Source organism: Canis lupus, chromosome 6 (assembly GCF_011100685.1).
Source record: "Canis lupus familiaris isolate Mischka breed German Shepherd chromosome 6, alternate assembly UU_Cfam_GSD_1.0, whole genome shotgun sequence".
Classification (NCBI taxonomy): domain Eukaryota; kingdom Metazoa; phylum Chordata; class Mammalia; order Carnivora; family Canidae; genus Canis; species Canis lupus.
Window position 1 is genome coordinate 28384898 of NC_049227.1, and position 18602 is coordinate 28403499.

At 52.8% G+C, this 18602-nt stretch overlaps 1 protein-coding gene across 4 annotated transcripts in view; it reads left to right on the forward strand.

The window, feature by feature from the left end:
• The window catches only part of MYH11 (myosin heavy chain 11), a 115690-nt gene that overhangs the window by 81651 nt on the left and 15437 nt on the right, over positions 1-18602 (forward strand). For all 4 annotated transcript variants that reach the window (XM_038540265.1, XM_038540266.1, XM_038540267.1 and 1 more), the window contains 14 exons: positions 323-437; positions 2900-3093; positions 4885-5006; positions 5132-5201; positions 5368-5528; positions 6918-7026; positions 9456-9587; positions 9687-9893; positions 10811-10948; positions 11907-12030; positions 12834-13005; positions 14583-14795; positions 16167-16311; positions 17887-18093. In XM_038540265.1, the coding sequence (XP_038396193.1) occupies positions 323-437; positions 2900-3093; positions 4885-5006; positions 5132-5201; positions 5368-5528; positions 6918-7026; positions 9456-9587; positions 9687-9893; positions 10811-10948; positions 11907-12030; positions 12834-13005; positions 14583-14795; positions 16167-16311; positions 17887-18093 (2109 nt within the window). The remainder of the gene's footprint in view (positions 1-322; positions 438-2899; positions 3094-4884; positions 5007-5131; positions 5202-5367; positions 5529-6917; positions 7027-9455; positions 9588-9686; positions 9894-10810; positions 10949-11906; positions 12031-12833; positions 13006-14582; positions 14796-16166; positions 16312-17886; positions 18094-18602) is intronic.

The following is an 18602-nucleotide window of genomic DNA, read 5'->3' on the forward strand; positions in this document are numbered from 1 at the left end:
TGGAGGGAGGGTTCTTGCCATCAGCAAAGCTCTCCATCCGTCGGAACTCACAGCAATCCTACTGGGCTATGCAGAGTGGAGGCTGTCAGAAGCTTACTAAGAGAAGTGAGAGTAGATAGTCAGTGAGGGGTGCTGTTAGCTGATGCCTCACCGTGCTTCTACTGGTCTCTGCATGGGTGTTCGTGGCTTCCCATTGTGATGGCTGCTGATGCCATTTCCTCTCTGACCTTGGAAGATCGGGAGGGAACCAGGAGGCCTTGGGCCCTGGCCTTAGTTTGTAATGGAGGCAGAAGCACCTGACCAATGGGGTGATCCTTGGCAGGTGGACTACAATGCCAGCGCCTGGCTGACCAAGAACATGGACCCGCTGAATGACAACGTGACTTCCCTCCTCAACGCCTCCTCAGACAAGTTTGTGGCCGACCTGTGGAAGGACGGTAAGGCCCTCCTGGCTGGAACCGGAGGATTGGACACAAGGTCCTCCACCTCCTCCCAGCTGCCCGGGTTCCCACACCTGCTGCTATGAGGGGTGGGCCTATATGGGGGTGGGGGAGAGGGCCGCATGTGCAGGTGCTAGTAATGACTTGCTGGCACATTTAGCCACTTCCTGAGTGGTAACCCCTGACCCCTCAGCCCCACACCTGGATCCCAGAGAGAAAGTCCTAAATTAGGGCACAGGTGGTAACAGAGAAAACAGTGCACGAGGCATGGTGACTTCCTATCTGGAGTCAGAAAGATTTCATTTAATCATGACTCTGCCACGTGCTAGCTGTGTCATCTTGGACAAGTCTCTTGATGTCATTAAACTTGAGTGCCCTCCTTAGTAAAACCAGAAGGTAATAATGGTCCCCAACCCTCCTAGGATTACTGTGAGGGTAGAATTAGACCAAGAGCTCAAGCTTGAGCATGCATCTGGATCTTCTGGGGGACTTGTCAAATCTCAGAAAATTGGGCTGTATCCCCAGAGGTTCCGATTTGGCAGGTCTGGGTGGGGCCTGAGATTCCGCATTTTTAACAAGTTCCTAGGTGCTGCTGAGGCTGCCCTGGGGACCATGCTTTGGTTCCCTCTGAGAAGAGATAATCCATGTGAAGTACTTAGCACTTGCCAGTCCCATAGTAAAGGCTCATTGTGTGCCTGCTGCCATGACGACTACTACAGGTGGTGGGGTTTTCTGCTCTTATTTCTGGACCTCAGTGCCTGCAACAGATTTCTATCCTGCACAGAGCCTGTGGGCCTTGGGCTTAGAGGTCTGGCCACCCTTGTTTTAAGCACAGTAGAAGATGCTGTAGGAAGGGTTCTGTTGTGCAGACATTTACTAAGTGCTCACAATGTGCCAGGCCCTGGGGTAATGGGGTCATGGCATCTCACCCTGGGATTCATGACCATTTCGGCAAGGCCCTTCCCTCCAGGAGCCCAGAGCCTTGCAGGAGACAGATATAAGCAAAGATATTATTACATGGACCCTAACTGAGTACAAGGAGGAGAAACAGAGCATCCTAATGCCAGTGGAATTGAACTGAACCCCCATCAGCCTACTGCATACAACCGTCATCTGTAGACTATTTCATCCAGCAATGATGGAAGGCACATTCCTCTCAAGCTCACGTGGAACTTCACCAGTTAGACCACATTCTAGGGCATAAAACACACCTTAATGAATCTAAAAGAATAAGCATACATTGTCTGTTCTTGGAGCTCCGTGGAATTAAACTAGAAATCAATAAGAGAAAGATAGTTGGAAAATCCCCAAATAGTGGAACTTAAACAACATACTTCTAAATAGCACGTGGGCCCAAGAAACTTCTCCCTCGGCCCTTGGCCCATGTGTTGTTTAGAAGTGTTTTGGTAGGTAATTTAATTTTCTCAAGTGAAATTTTAAAATATTTTGAACTAAGTAAAAATGAAAACACAACTTACCAAAGTCTGTGGGGTGCAGCAAAAGCAGTGCCTTGAGGGAAATTCATAGCAATGCCAATGGTTTCAGCTTGGCATGTGCAGCGCCCACTGGAAGGGTAAGAGTCTCTCATTCTCTTTTGAAAGAAAAAGAACCACTGTGGTTGTAATACCACCACCAATAACACCACCACCTGTTCTTTGTTGAGTCACCTAGTAATGTGCCAGATTCCTACCTGGGAGGGTTTGCTATACCTTCTGCCCAGAAAATTATTTCCCTGAATATCTACTTAATTACTCACTCAACTTATTGGGGAGATCACCCCCATTACTTTCTCTCTCCCCCTTTACCCTGCTTTATCTTTCTAACCACATCTCACCACTTGGAATATTATATACTTACATATGTAATCATTGTCAGTCCCTTCCCATTAGAGTATCCGTAGGATATGAGCTGGGGTGTGTGTGTGTGTGGAGACACAGGGTCTCTATTTTGTTCATGTCTGTATCCATAGAGCCTGCTACATAGTAGGTTCTCCATAAATATTTGTTGGTAGATGAAGGACTAAAGGCAGGCAGGAGGGGTGTGCCTTATTTCCTTATGCCTGCCTGATGAAGTAGATGCTGTTGTTACCCCCTTTTTGTAGAAGGAGAAGCTGAGTGCCACAACATGGCACCAGGCCAAGGCAGTGGCAAGAGCAGGATTTATTCCCAGGTTTATGTGACAACATCAGAGAGAATTTGTTCTTTGTGTCACTCAGGGGCTTTCAGGATTTTCCAAATAGATAATACATGGAAAGTAATCCTTTGCATACCTCCCCTTACCTATTGCTAGTAGAAAGGTGTTGGTCAGCACAGTAAAGAATGGGGGGTGGTGCCCACCAAAAGGGAGCAGAGGACTTGGGGTCTCCACCCTCTGGGCTTGGTCCTCTGGTCTATGGTGGGGGTGGAGGGCCCCTGGGATGGCCAGAGGCTGACAGATACCAACATTAATGTGCCCCACAGTGGACCGCATTGTGGGCCTGGACCAGATGGCCAAGATGACAGAGAGTTCACTGCCCAGTGCCTCCAAGACCAAGAAGGGCATGTTCCGCACCGTGGGGCAGCTGTACAAAGAGCAGCTGGGGAAGCTGATGACCACGCTACGCAATACCACACCCAACTTTGTGCGCTGCATCATCCCCAACCACGAGAAGAGGGTGAGGCTGCCTGCCTGGGTCCTTGGGTGGTCAAAATATCCTCCCTGGGATATTGTCAGGGGGCTTTGGGAAAGGGAAAGGCAGACCAGAGTAGAGGGGCAGGAAGACAGCCTGACTCCATACCCCAAGGGCTCCATCTGACATGGGTGGAAGGTTGTCTGAATTGGGTACCTATTCCCCATCCTGGAGGCAAAGGGAAGCAAGGGGATAGAAGTGACCTTCAGCCTTGGAGTTTCTGTCCAGGGCATCAAATCACTCATTCATTCATGATTCCAGTCAATATTTACTGAGCTGCACCTGTGCCAGGTATGGAGGACACAGTGCTGGATAAATTGTAGTCTTTGCCTACAGGTTTCTTTTTTTTTTAAGATTTTATTTATTTATTCATGAGAGACACAGAGAGAGAGAGAGAGAGAGAGAGAGAGAGAGAGAGAGGCAGAGACACAGGCAGAGGGAGAAGCAGGCTCCATGCAGGGAGCCCGATGCGGGACTCGATCCCGGGTCTCCAGGATCACGCCCTGGGCCGAAGGCAGTGCTAAACCGCTGAGCCACTCGGGCTGCCCTGCCTGCAGGTTTCTTATGGTGATCTAGTACAGGGTGCTCACAGCTGGGGCAGTCGTGTCCCCCCCCCCCCCAGGGACATCTGGCCATATCTGAACACTTTGTTGGCAGTCATAACTGGGAGGGAGCTGCTGTTCCCATCCAATATGCAGAAGCCAGGGATGCTACTAAATGCCCTATGGCACACAGGGCAGCCCTCAGAGTGGGAAAAGCAGTGACTAATCCAGCCCAAGACGTCAGTAGTGCTGATGTTATAGGAGACACAGTGGGAAAGAGACACACACAAGCTGATACGCACAATGTAATGTGGTAAATTATGAGAACACTGTGAAGCTGGGGCTCCCATTGCAGCTTCAGGGCTCAGAGAAAGCTGCCTTGGGAACAAGGAGGCATCAGCTTGATGACGTGGAAGGCAAAGTGGGGAAGGCATCCTAGGCAATGGGAGCGGTAGAAACTAAGATGTGAGCTGAGGAATGAAAAGTTGAGGCAGTGAAACCCTAGGTCATTTCATGTTGACGTGTAATGGTGTGCGGCAGGGATTGGGGGAAAGATGAGGTTGGATCACTTGGCAGGAGCGAGGTTATGGCATTGCTTGTGGGTTGACCAGAGGATGCCATTGGGGGCTTTTATAGCAGAGGTATGTCATAATCAGACTGATGTTACAGAAATAGAATGAGAGGGGCACCTGGGTGGCTCAGTGGTTGAGCATCTGCCTTAGGCTCAGGGCATGATCTCAGGGTCCTGGAATCGAGTCCCGCATCAGGCTCCCCGCAGAGAGCCTGCTTCTCCCTCTACCTGTGTCTCTGCCTCTCTCACTGTACCTTTCATGAATAAATAAATAAATATATATTTTTTTAAAAAAGAATGAGAGGTTGCAGGAGGAGGCAAGACAAAGGTGGGAAGCACGTAGGGGTTGGTGACGGTGTGTGGATGGCAGTGGAGAGTGTGGGTCCATTGGGAGATATCTGGGAGGGAGCTGCTGTAGAGCCAGTGAGGGAGAGGAAGTGAGGGAAGGAGAAGTGACAGGGAGGAAGCCCCAGTTTCTAGCCAGGTGATGCTGGTGCCACCAAGTACAAGAGAGGTGGTACCTGAATCCTCAGCTGAGACCTCACCCGGTGCCTCTGTCAACCGGGGTGGCCTGACAAGGTGGGTCACCCAGCCCTGAGGTTCAGGGCTTGCTGCTCCGTGAGTCCCGGTTGCACTGGTCCACAGGCCTCTCTGTCCTTGTAGTCGGGCAAGCTGGACGCCTTCCTGGTGCTGGAGCAGCTGCGGTGCAACGGGGTGTTGGAAGGCATTCGCATCTGCCGCCAGGGCTTCCCCAACAGGATCGTCTTCCAGGAGTTCCGCCAACGGTGAGCCCGCTGGGACCAGGCATTGGGAGGGACGCGTGGGGTGCAGGTGGTAAGCCAGCTCAGGTGGAGGGATGGAAGGACGCTGGAGAGGTGTTTGATCGGTGCCATCTGCTCTGTGTCTCCAGCTATGAGATCCTGGCTGCCAACGCCATTCCCAAGGGCTTCATGGACGGGAAGCAGGCCTGCATTCTCATGGTGAGCCCTGCCCCGGCCCCTCACCAGGGCTCCAACTGCAAACCCTCCTGCAAACCTTCCGGTCCCAGGGTGCACGGCCAGGAGCTTGCTGGGGCTTCCTTAACCACACCTAATGCACACATGTCGCAGCTGAGAACAAGAACGCCTGTCCCCTTCCTTTCTGCAGATCAAAGCCCTAGAACTTGACCCCAACTTGTACAGAATCGGACAGAGCAAAATCTTCTTCCGAACGGGGGTCCTGGCCCACCTGGAAGAGGAACGGGACTTGAAGATCACAGATGTCATCATGGCTTTCCAGGCCATGTGTCGTGGCTACCTGGCCAGAAAGTAAGGACCCGGGTGCCGTGGCCTCCCTGCAAACAGCCCAGAAAAACACACTCCTTGGTGGGTGGGGGTGGGGGGCTCTCGGGGCTCATGTCCAGGTTCCCTGCTTCTAAGAGACCGGCGGCTTCAGGAAGCATCCTGATTGACCAGCAGCTCCTTCTTGCAGAGGCAGAAATGCTACCACTTTAGGGATGCGCGCTACGTATAAGGGCAGGCCTGGAAGGGGGTGAGACCCTGGGCATCACCCTGGCTCCCCGACTTCCTTGCTGGTGAACCTTGGGCAAGTTTGGCTTTCTCTCCAAGGCTCCTGTTCCTCCCCTGGAGGATGCGGATACTCATCCCTGCCCCCATGGGTTTCTTCGTGAGGAGTCGGCAAAATGCTGCACAAAGAGGGTCAAGACAGGGCCTGGTTATCTTTTCACCAGTGTGAGAATATGATGAAGAATCAGAGGAAAGAGGATTTGGCCGTGTGCATATCCCCGTGTCCACAAGGGACTCATAAGGCAGGGTCTTGGAAGACTGGATGCCCCTTCTGGTTTGTGAGGCCTGGGGTCTGCAGGCGGGATGGGGTTCCTGGAGGGAAGTCACACCCCAAAGAGGACTGCAGGGGCTGGCCGAGCGGCTCTCCGTCCAGGCGTGTGTTGCCGTGAGGGCGAGACCACGCTCGCAGCTGCAGAGCCCTGATCATGATAAGCCCTTTCATTGCCAAGTGGGTCAAGACGGTCAAGGCCAGAACTGGGGAGCTCGGAGTCCAGGGACAGACCTAAGTGGTTAAATTTCATAGCAAAGTTCCCCAATGCACCCTCCCGCCGCTACTACCTGGAGCAGCCTCACTCCTCAAGTTCACCCTCGTTCCAAGGTGGCAGCCGAGGGGAGGAAGGAGGACCCAGCTCCCTCTGCAGTGGTTTTGCCAACCCGACGGCTCTTAAACACAACGGGCGTTGGTTCCAAGGCAGATCCGAGATTTCTAAAATACACTCGAGTGAAGAGTAGGTTTGTCAGACGCTCAGCTGTGGGGAAGACAAGGCACGGCTGGTGATGTGGAGGGTCCCCCTGGGAATGGCATAGCCTAGATGGATTTCCTGGGTGGTGCTGGGACCACGACTCTGAGTCTGGGGCTTTTTGTGAGCTGGGGTTTTCTTTGCCCCCTGAGAAAGGCTGTGGCCTCCAGATTATTGAAGTTGGTCTGTGCCCAGACCACGTGCAGGTGCTGATGCTCAGAGCCTCCTGGGGGAGGGATCTGAGCTGGAGAGGATGCAGGGGATGTCCCCACGTGAGTCACAAAATCACATACTGTGGACAGGTGTGTCTTGCTTTCAGGATGCCGTGGATGACCCGGGGAGGCCGGTGTTGGGTCCCCTGGGCTTCTCACGCCCCTCCCCCCCTCCCCAGGGCCTTTGCCAAGCGGCAGCAACAGCTGACGGCCATGAAGGTGATCCAGAGAAACTGCGCGGCCTACCTCAAGCTGCGGAACTGGCAGTGGTGGAGGCTGTTCACCAAAGTGAGTGTTCGGGGCCCCACAGCCCTTGGGCCCCTCAGCCCGAGCCTGGTGCTGCAGATGCTCCAGATGTGGGGCTGCATCTGGTTGACAGCCTGTGTGCACTCGAGGGCTCCGACTCAACTGGAGCTGGCACCAGTTCTTCGGGCCTGAGAAGGGCCCCCTCCTTGTTCGGCATGTGGGTTAGAAATGACCGAGACTCGGATGCAGGGCATCTCCACCACCATGGGGATCCCTCGCGTTGCTCATTTATGGCCACGCTCACATCCCCGCCGTAGCCCCGGCACCGCTCCTCTGTTCTCCATTTCTGAGATTTTGCCATTTCGAGAACATTATAGAAGTGGAGTCATGCAGTATGTCATCCTGGCGACTGGCTCTTTTACAAAGCACCCTTCTCTGGAGATCCTTCTAGATTGGTGGGTGTATCCACCGTTTGTTCTCTGGGTGCAGCTTGTCCTTGCAGGGCCACTGGCTGTCACAGACATAGCTTCCTCTTTCGTGCCTTTGGGTGTGAAAATTGGCACAAACCTTTTTCATCAAGCAAATATTTATCCGGTGCCTGCTGTGTGCCAGGCACATGCCAGGTGCTGGGGATACAGCGATGAACAGCCATCGTGGGCTCTGGTTTATGAATATTCTAGACACGCTGGGGAGCAGACACTGAGTAAATAAACACAGAAACAAATACCTAACAGTAAAATAGGGTAAGTGCATAGAAGGAGCCGGAGTCTACACAACAGAGGCTTCTCTGGTGCCTGGTGAGGGCTGGAACTCAGGAGTTAGGAGTCAGCCCGGTCAAGAACAGGGAGCGGGGGCACCTGGCTGGCTCAGTGGCTGAGCATCTGCCTTTGGCTCAGGACGTGATCCTGGAGTCCCGGGATCGAGTCCTGAGTCGGGCTGTCTGCAGGGAGCCTGCTTCTCCCTCCTCCTGTGTCTCTGCTTCTCTCTCTGTGTCTCTTGTGAATAAATAAATAAAATCTTAAAAAAAACAAAACAAAACAAAACAGGGAGGGGAAGCTGCTTTGGCAGGTTTCATCTTCATTGACCCGACTTTTGAAAAACTGTCCTAAGAAAGCCATCTGCTATAATGGAAATCAGGAATTTAGGGCATTTATCATGGTCTTATTTTTTTTTATAAATTTATTTTTTATTAGTGTTCAATTTTCCAACATATAGAATAACACCCAGTGCTCATCCCGTCAAGTGCCCCCCTCAGTGCCCGTCACCCAGTCACCCCCACCCCCCACCCACCTCCCCTTCCACCACCCCTAGTTCGTTCCCCAGAGTTAGGAGTCTCTCATGTTCTGTCTCCCTTTCTGATATTTCCCACTTATTTTTTCTCCTTTATCATGGTCTTATTAGCAGTAGCAAAACATCAGTGCCCAAGCCCCAACAGACTCATCCATCCGTGGGAGACTTTTAAGCTCTTAAAAATGATGGCTATCGAAAAGCCCTCAGAAGAGTAGGTTTTGTTTTGTGTTGCTTGTTTTATTCATGAGACACACAGAGAGAGAGGCAGAGACACAGACAGAGGGAGAAGCAGGCTCCCTGCAGGGAGCCCGATGCGGGACTCGATCCCGGGGCTCCAGGATCGCGCCCTGAGCCAAAGGCAGATGCTCAACCACTGAGCCCCCCAGGCGACCCAGAAGAGTAGGTTTAGAAGGAACATACCTCCACATCATAAAGGCCTGCTATGAAAAACACACAGCTGACATCATCCTTATCGGGAGAAACCTATGAGCTTTCCCCCTAAGCCGGGAGCAAGGCGGGGAGGGAGGCCCTCTCTCACCACTTCCAGTCCGCGGAAATGGCAGCTATCCAAAAACAAAGTTGTGAAGCTGACAGGGCAGCATGGGGCAGTAGTTATCTTGTGGTTTTAACTAATGGGAGCGACATATTAAATTGGACAGCGTGATCTCGGCCGTATTTCTTAAGCATGTAGGAGAAAAGACTGGCGGGAAATGCCAACGATGCGTGTAATGACCTTGATGGGGGGTGTAGAACATGATGGATTTTTCTCTCCCTTTTCTCCTTGGAACACGCCAGTTCGTCAGCATAATTTCTCTCTCTGGGAAAAGGACAAAGTGGGAGAAGGAGAGACTTTTTTCCTTTACACTGTGCATCTTTTTTTCAGTTCTGATTTACGGTTTCTCAACCTCAGCACTCCTGGTATTTTGGGATGGATAATCCCTGGTTGTGGGGGCTGTCCCGTGCATTCTAGAGCATGCAGTGGCATCCCTGGCCTGGGCCCACTAGGTGTTGGTGGCATCCCCCTGCCCCTGTTGGGACAGCCCAAACCGTCCCCAGAAATTCCCAAGTGTCCCCTTGGTGTGGGTTGGCCCCTAGTTGGGAACCACGGATCTAAGCTGCTAGGAGAGCTTATCTCTTCCTTGTGCCACGAAAGCAAGTGACGGCTGACCATGTGTACGCAGGTGAAGCCCCTGCTGCAGGTGACACGGCAAGAGGAGGAGATGCAGGCCAAGGAGGATGAGCTGCAAAAGACCAAGGAGCGGCAGCAGAAGGCAGAGAACGAGCTCAAGGAGCTGGAGCAGAAGCACACACAGGTAGCAGGCCGGAGCCTGGCGGGGGCCGTGCGGGGGGGCGGGGGGAGCACACGTGTCTCCGCGGGGCTCACAGGCTACCTCCCTGCTCCCCGCGTGCAGCTGGCTGAGGAGAAGAACCTGCTCCAGGAGCAGCTGCAGGCAGAGACGGAGCTGTACGCTGAGGCTGAGGAGATGCGGGTCCGCCTGGCGGCTAAGAAGCAGGAGCTGGAGGAGATCCTGCACGAGATGGAGGCCCGCCTGGAGGAGGAGGAAGACCGAGGCCAGCAGCTGCAGGCCGAGAAGAAGAAGATGGCCCAGCAGATGCTGGTAAGGCCCTGCAGGGGCTGCCCTCACTGGGCGCTGTGTCACTGGACCCCCGCTGCAGGCCTAGAGGTGCGCGTGGTCCTGTATGCCCCCCCCCGGGGGGTGCAGTTTGGAGAGGACCGGCACAGCCTTGAACGCGGGTCCCCTGGGCAGCTCCCTTCTCCTGCCCTCCGTGTGCAAGCACCTTTTCTCCCCCTAGCAGCCCCGGCTGAGGGGCAGTGGCATTAGTTGGATGTCCTCGCAGGACCAAAAGGGCCCCAGAACTTAGCAGCTCGGAATAACAAAGCATGATGTCACACGGTCAGGAACCTCGGAGCAGTTCGGCCACTGGGAGGTTCTGGCCTGGAGTCTGTCACGGGGATGCAGTCGGGGTGCGACCCCAGGGCTGGAGGACCTGTGTCTGTATGGCCTGCTCCCATGGCTGCAGTCAAGATGCCTCAGTTTCTCCCTGGGGTGGGGCTGGGGGGCTTCTCCCTAGAGCTACACGGTGGCTGGTTGGCTTCCCCCAGGGTGGGGGGCGAATCACAAGAGGTAACAGGAAAGGAGGCCACAATGCCTCTCATAGCCTCATCTCGGAGGTTACACTCCATCGCTTCCTCCCGATCTTATTAGAAGCATGTCCTGGGTGCAGCCCGCACTGATGGGGAGAGAAATTAGCCTCTGCTTCTCGAAGGGAGGGGTACCAGAGAATTCACGGACACATTTTGAAACCACCACGGAATTGACTCTCCCCATTTGATGGATGGAGACACTGAGGCTCCATGAGGCCAGTGGTTTCCCAAACCTTTTATTTCTAGTGCAAAGGAGAACGCAGAGCACGGGGGCCCTGAGGCCCGGCCTCTGCGTGGGTCGGTCCCCAGCTCCAAGGGAGGAACCCCGTTGGGAGTGAGGCTTGTGATTCTTTTCTCTCCCCCACAAAGGACCTAGAAGAACAGCTAGAGGAGGAGGAAGCCGCGAGGCAGAAGCTACAGCTCGAGAAGGTCACGGCTGAGGCCAAGATCAAGAAACTGGAGGACGATATTCTGGTCATGGATGACCAGAACAATAAGCTGTCAAAAGTGAGTGGGGCCGTGTCTAGGTTAACATGGCAGGACCACGGGGTTAAGGGCTCCAGCCCAAACTGGGCAAGTCCTTGCGACACCTGGTGTGAGTAGGTCACCCTGGACGGTAGCCACCAGGTAGCCCCACTGGGTTCAGGCTCCCTGTAGTTCTCTGAGCTACAGGTCAGCCAGGCACCTTCTGTGAGCCAGGCCCTGTTTGGGGTGCAGGGCATGTGTGGTGAAGGTGGGCCCTGCCCTGGTGGGGCTCATACTCTAGGGAAGCAGGATAGATAATCCTACACCTACCCATTAATGACCATCACAATCAGGGTTCTGAAGATTGCATTCACCATACTATAAAAATAGATCATTAGGGGATGGAAGCGAGGTATTCAGGGAAGGCTTCCTGGAGGAGGTGACAATGATGAGGAAACCTGAAGAATGAAGAGTAGTTGGAAAGGGGGTGAAGAAGCAGCCCAGCAGATGGTTCTCTCTGTGCAAAGGCCCTGAGGCAGGGAAGAGCTAGCATGTGGCAGAGAGAGACGAGGGCACGGTTGCCTGGAACATCAGGTGTGAGGGGCAGAGGTCACATGAGATGGGACATAGTTGGGTTTTTTTTTTTTAAGACTTTATTTATTTATTCATGAGAGACACACAGAGAGAGGCAGAGTCACAGGCAGAGGGAGAAGCAGGCTCCATGCAGGGAGCCCCATGCGGGACTCGATCCCGGGACTCCGGGATCCTGCCCTGGGCCAAAGGCAGATGCTCAACCACTGAGCCACCCAGGCGTCCCACATAGTTGGGTTTTAAGGAATAACCATCAAGGAACTCCTCTTTATCCTTTTGAAACTAGAGGTTGTATTTGGTGTTCATGCAGATTTTTCTTTCCAACTGGCCTAAAAAATGCAATGTAGATCCTGGAGAAGAGGAAAAAGAAAAAAAAATCACCGATGTTTCTTTTTCTTTCCCCTAAAAGGAGCGAAAACTCCTCGAAGAGAGGATTAGTGACTTAACAACGAATCTTGCAGAGGAGGAAGAAAAGGCCAAGAATCTTACCAAGCTAAAAAATAAGCATGAATCTATGATTTCAGAACTGGAAGGTAAGCTGGCTACCCTGAGGAGGGTGTTAGACGGGTGTTTTAAAATGAGAGAGCAAATCTGAGCCTCTCCAGGCTCCTGCAGCCAACACACCTGTCATAACGGAGGTGCTTTTCATCGGCACTGGCTTTCTCCCACAAGATAGTGGTCTGGAAAAAAAAAAAAAGATAGTGGTCTGGGCTGCAACTGTTGCCTGTAGGGCTGTGTGTGCATGTGTGTGTGTTCACATTTGTGTGTTTGTGTTCATTCATGTATGTGTTATGTGTGTGTTCATGTGTGTTCACGCATGTATGTGTTATTGTGCGTTCATGTCCATGCGTGTTTGTGCATGTACATGTTGTGCTTATGTGTTCATGAGTGTGTGTTTATGCACGTATGTGCTATTGTGCTTGTGTTCATGAGTGTGTTTGAGTATGTGTGTTCATGTGTGTTTCTGTCCATGTGTGTTCATGTGTGTATGTGTTTGTGTTCGTGCGTGTATGTGTTATTGTGTTTGTGTTCATGCGTGTATGTTATTGTGCGTGTGTTCATGTGCGTTCATGCATGCATGTTACTGTGTGTTCATGTGTGTTCGTGCATGTATGTGTTTGTGTTCATGTATGTGTTTGTGTTCATATGTGTTCGTGCATGTATGTGTTATTATGTGTTCGTGTGTGTGTTCATGCATGCGTGTGTTTGTGCGTGTGTTCATGAGTGTGTGTGTTCATGAGCGTGTGTGTATGTGAATTGCCGGAGCAGGAAGGCTTGTCCTCCGGGCGCCTTTCTGGTGGTCTCCACCTGCTGAGGGGCCCTGGCTTCGTCGCAGTGCGGCTGAAGAAGGAGGAGAAGAGCCGGCAGGAGCTGGAGAAGCTGAAGCGGAAGCTGGAAGGGGAGGCGAGTGACTTCCACGAGCAGATAGCTGACCTGCAGGCCCAGATCGCAGAGCTCAAGATGCAGCTGGCCAAGAAGGAGGAGGAGCTGCAGGCGGCCCTGGGCAGGTAGCCCGGCTGAACACGCTGTGTGTGTTCGTGTGTCCCGTGGGCTCCCGCAGGACCAGAGCGGGCCCCACCTTCCTCCTCCTCCTCCTCCAGGCAGGCCTCCGTCCTGCTGGGTGCCTCCCCTGTCTTGCTTGCGCCTCCAGAGCCGTGCCGGGGACTTTCTTCCCTTCCCCGCAAGCTCAGCTTCCCTCTGCGTCTCCCCTCCACCTCCTCCATGCCTGCCTCTCCATGTCCAGGCCTTCCCTCGTCTACACTTGCGCACGGAGTCCGTTCCACTGGCCTCTCAAGCACCACCTGCCTGAGGCCGGGACGACCCTCCTGCCCCTCCTTCGGAGGGTCTTTTTTGTGAATGCCAGTCTCCCCTTTACTCTGCTGCTGGCTCTCCGCCCACCCCCGGGCTGCAGCGGTCCTCACACCCCACGGGCCCTTCGAAACCTGTCCCCGCACCACCCGGTTTGCCTTCCCCCCAGCTCCTGGCTGGGTTCACGCTAACGGGCTCGCACCGAGAATCCAGCAGCTACGGTGGTGACTTTCCTGTTCACTGTGTGCCAGGCTCTTCCCAGGCAGTGTCTTCACACGCACCTGGCTAGGTACACTGCTGTGATCTCCATGTCACTGGGCAGGAAGTGGTGCGTGGGGCAAGGTGAGGGAACATGTGACCATCACACCGTGTTTCGGAGGCAGAGCTGGGGTCTCAGCCCCAGAACTTTCTGACCAATCCCCCTGCCGGCTCCTCCTCCAGTGTGTGCTGCAGGACGGCGCTAGGGTGACGGGCCAGAACCATCACCTGGGTTGTGAACCCGCGTGGAAGACCTTGCTGGTCTGTGCAGGGAAGGCCAGCTTCCCGCCTGCACAGCCTGACCCTAACCCGACCATTTAGGGTTCTCTCTTAGTTCTCCCCATTCCCAAACTCAGTACAACCCGGGTGCTCACCTCCCCCTTTCCTGAGGAATCTTGCCTCTGGGCCCTCTTTCATGCTGTTCCCTTTCCATCCATCACAGCAAAGCAAGAGGCCAGCTCCACCGTGCGTCAGGAGGGAGCTGTTTCCATGAGATTCCTAATGCACGCCAGGCCATTCAGACAATGCTTCTCATCCCCCACCTTGACCCCACAGTCACCGCGTCCCCCACACGGGGGGCCCTGGTTTTAATCTCTCTCCAAGCAACGCCTGGCCAAGTGCTTTGCATGGAACCTGGAGCAGGCTCCATGCCACTGTTTGAGCAAAAGGAAGAAAGTAAAACAAGTAGCTGCTGAGGAGAAACAACTGTCCAGTGTTCACAAAGTCTCTATTAAGCTCCTGGTGTGAACTGGGCACCTGGCTCATCTGGGATCATGCTTTGCATTCACACACATACACACACACACACACACACACACACAATCTATTTTTTGACATCACACAGGTCCCAATCTGCAAGCAGTCCCGGCCTAGCAAGAAGCGGTCCACTGTGTCTCGGGGACGTGGGTGGGACTTGTTTTGATGTCTGTGGAACATGAGTAACTGGTCCCAGGAAGCAATTTTTGGCCGCGTTGTGAGGTCCCCGGGGGTCTTCACTCTGGTGATCTGTCCCCGGCAGGCTCGATGATGAAATTGCTCAGAAGAACAATGCTCTGAAGAAGATCCGGGAGCTGGAGGGTCACATCTCAGACCTCCAGGAGGACCTGGACTCAGAACGGGCTGCGAGAAACAAGGCCGAGAAGCAGAAGCGGGACCTGGGGGAGGAGCTGGAAGCGCTGAAGACGGAGCTAGAGGACACGCTGGACAGCACGGCCACCCAGCAGGAGCTCAGGTGGGAGGCCGGCCCACGGAGCCCAGCGGCTCCCCCTGCCCCACCACACAATGGGGTGGCCGGTGGAGAAGGGGCAACCCCCAGGCACATTCTGAACCCCTGGCTTGCTCAGGCCCTACAGTTACCCTCTTTAAGAGAGGCACAGTCCTGTCTCATCTTATTTTGCATCACAGTAGTAGGACCATTTCAAAGCTATAGAAACGTAGACACCAAAAGCATCATCCTTAGTCCCAACACGGCTGATGTGTGGGGTATTCCTTCCTATCCTTGTCGTGTGTGTGTCTATGTGTGTAAATAATTCTCCAGGTTCCAGTCTCCAAGAGTGTGTGTGGGAGTTTTGTGATAAATGTTGTAAAATAACATTGGTTGGATCCAACATTTGTTGGATTGTTGGAGGCTAACGGACACCAGCAGCAACAACAAAAAAGCACCCCAACGCAAACACACAACCCGTCCCCCAACAAAAACTGGTCACCTGCTAGATAATGCATGCTGACCTTAGTGAAAGTAGGTCGCTGATTCATTCAATGCATATACAAATGTATTTTTTTAAGACTTTATTTATTCATGAGAGACACACAGAGAGAGGCAGAGACACAGGCAGAGGGAGAAGCAGGCTCCATGCAGGGAGCCCGATGTGGGACTCGATCCAGGGGCCTTGGGATGATGCTCTGAGCCAAAGGCAGGTGCTCAACCACTGAGCCCCCCAGGTGTCCCTATACAAATGCATTTTGAGTGCATCTGGCATCAGGTGCGATGCTAATGCTGAGACTGATTACCTACACTTTGGGTTTTGTGTCACATCCCTTACCTGTGCTTAGAAGCCAGCACGATATTCTGCTCCCTTCCCACCTGGCCCATGATCCAGGAAAGCCCAGTGCAGTGTTTAAACACCTGACCATGTGGGTTCAGATTCTGGCTCTGTCACGTGGTGGTTGTACCAAGATGGGCAGACTGCCTACCCTTTCTTAGCCTTAGATTTCTCATCTGTAAAATTGGAAAAATTAATAGATGTGCCTCTGAGGGTTACCCTGAAGGTTATATGAGGTGATGTACATGAAGAACTTAGGTCAGAGCCTGGCACATAGTAGGTGCTCAATAAATAAGAGCTAATACTACTTTTTTTTTTTTTTTTTTTTGCTGGTCTTAAGAGTTTCTGGGCGGTCACATGCTCCTCATTTTGCAGCTGAGGAGATGCCAGGTCCAGAGAGGTCAGGTGACTCAGCCGAGGTCACCCAGCCAGGGAGGGCTGGTGGTGGATGGAGACTTCAGTGCTGGGTCCTGGGAGAGCTCTTGTTCCTCTGCACAGCGCTGTCTGAGGGGAGCCCCATTCTCCCCTCAATGGCCATCCACTGTGTTCTTTCTGTCCAGGGCCAAGAGGGAGCAGGAGGTGACGGTGCTGAAGAAGGCCTTGGATGAGGAGACCCGGTCCCATGAGGCCCAGGTCCAGGAAATGAGGCAGAAGCACACACAGGCGGTGGAGGAACTCACCGAGCAGCTGGAGCAGTTCAAGAGGGTACGTCGTCATCTTTTTGGGGACCACACGCAAAACAGTGACATGCACGCAGCTTCAAATAGCTACATATCAGGGTCTGTGTGACCCAGATAGATAAACAGCGGGGCACCTGGGTGGCTCAGTGGGTTAGGCGTCTACCTCCAGCTCAGGTCATGATCCCGGGGTCCTGGGATCGAGTCCCGCATCGGGCTCCCTGCTCAGTGGGGAGTCTGCTTCTCCCTCTCCCTCTGCCCCTCCTCCCTGCTCATGTTCTCTCTTGCGGGCTCTCTCTAACGTAAATACATTTTTAAAAAAGATTTTATTTGTTCATAAGAGACACACAGAGAGGCAGAGGGAGAAGCAGGCTCCATGTGGGGTGAACTTCCTAGCTTGCGATGTCCGGGTTGTATCCCTAAAGATCTGAATCACCTCCATCACCCTCGGTGCTATGGCTTCCCACATCCCTGCACTTTCTAGATATTCCCCCCGAAGCTAGACTAAATGGGGGTAGCAATACCTAAAAATTGTTGGAGTTTGCATTTGTTTCTGTCACTGGCCAAGGTGACTATTCTTTCAGGAGGTGATGTAGTGAGCACCTTCAGGTGAGCTGGTTTATGGCTACTTCTATCAGAATCTGAAAATTTCCTGCACATTAAAATAATGGCAGCCATCCCTTCTGTAGCCCCGACTGTGTGCCAGATACTGTCTCATTGCTTTACAAACACTAATTCATTTCATTTCCCCTGTGGCCTTGCTAACATGCATATCTCCAGGCCCCATCTTCCAGCCTCATACAAGCAGTCTTAGGACTGCTCTTGGAAGAGCACAGTGCCGAGAGAGCCCCCCTCACCCTCTTGATGAATAAAAGGACACTTGTTTGTGTCCTCTTGTCAAATGGGATCTGAATACTAGCCTTTGACATTTTGCTAATACTTTATGTATTCTGGGTGAATAAGATTTTGCTAATTGTACCTACAAAGTGCATTTCCCCCTCCAGTACTTTGTTGAATGAAAGTGGTGAGAGTGGACAACCTTATCTTGTTCCTGCCCTTCAGGGAGGTCTTTCCTCAGTTTTTTCCCCACTGAGTATGATGCTCCTCTTGTTTTTTTAAAAGTCAGAATTGTTGACGTATATGCATTTTTACCTGTATACCTCACTAGTTTTAACTGTATAGTTTAATTTTGATAGATGTATGCTTTTTGGTATAACCATCACCTGTCATGAACTAGAACATGAAATTTAAAAAAATAGCTGGAGTTCAGATTTCTATGTAACATTTCTTTATTAAAATGTTGGCAACCAAGAATAGGTCAAACAGGATGTGACAGCAGGTTGGATGTAGCTCGTGGAATGCTGGTTTGTCACCTTGAGCTTGAGAAAAACAGAATACAGAAAGTCTTGTGGTGGCTGTGTGTCCGCCACGTTGCCATGTTCCTCCCCTGCGGGGACAAGCCTGAGTCCCTGGAACCTACCTGATGGGGAGGGGTTGGGGGAAACAGTAGCAAGTGGTGTGCCAGGTAATGTGGGCTCCCATCTCAAAATGTTTTCCTGGTCAGAGCTGTGATGCTTTCCTTCCCCTCTGTTTGTTTGGCCAGGCCAAGGCCAACCTGGACAAGAATAAGCAGACGCTGGAGAAGGAGAACGCAGACCTGGCCGGTGAGCTGCGGGTCCTGAACCAGGCAAAGCAGGAGGTGGAACACAAGAAGAAGAAGCTGGAGGTGCAGCTGCAGGAGCTGCAGTCCAAGTGTAGCGATGGGGAGCGGGCCCGGGCTGAGCTCAACGACAAGGTCCACAAGCTGCAGGTGAGGTGGCAACGCAGCGAGCATCCCCCCTGGTCCCAGCTCCGTGGGGGCCGAAGCTCTTCCCAGCTAACTGAAGTCTCTCTTGCTGAAAAGCAAGTTGGTGGTCCTCTTGTTGCATGCTCCAGTCTGTAGAGACCTTCATCTGCTCATTCAATAAGTATCAGAGTATCTGCTGCAGGCCAAGCTAAGATATAACAGCAAGAAAGACACAGGCCCTGCCTCCGCCCCGACAGAACTCTGACCTGAGGGAGGGAAAGGCATTTATAATCCCATGAATGAATGTAAAATGATGTAGTAAGGGTAGGTAACAAGGGGCCTGGCCTGCGGGAGGAGGAGGAGTCGGGAAAGGCTTCACTGAGAAGGAGGTACAGTCTGAGATAAGTAGAAGTCTAGCAGGGAGAGGGAACAGCATGTGCAAGGGCCCAGGGGTAAGTGGGAAATTAGGAGAGATCACAGAAGTAGAGCTAGAATGCTGAGCTGCAGGGGAAACATGGTACAGAGTGGGACTA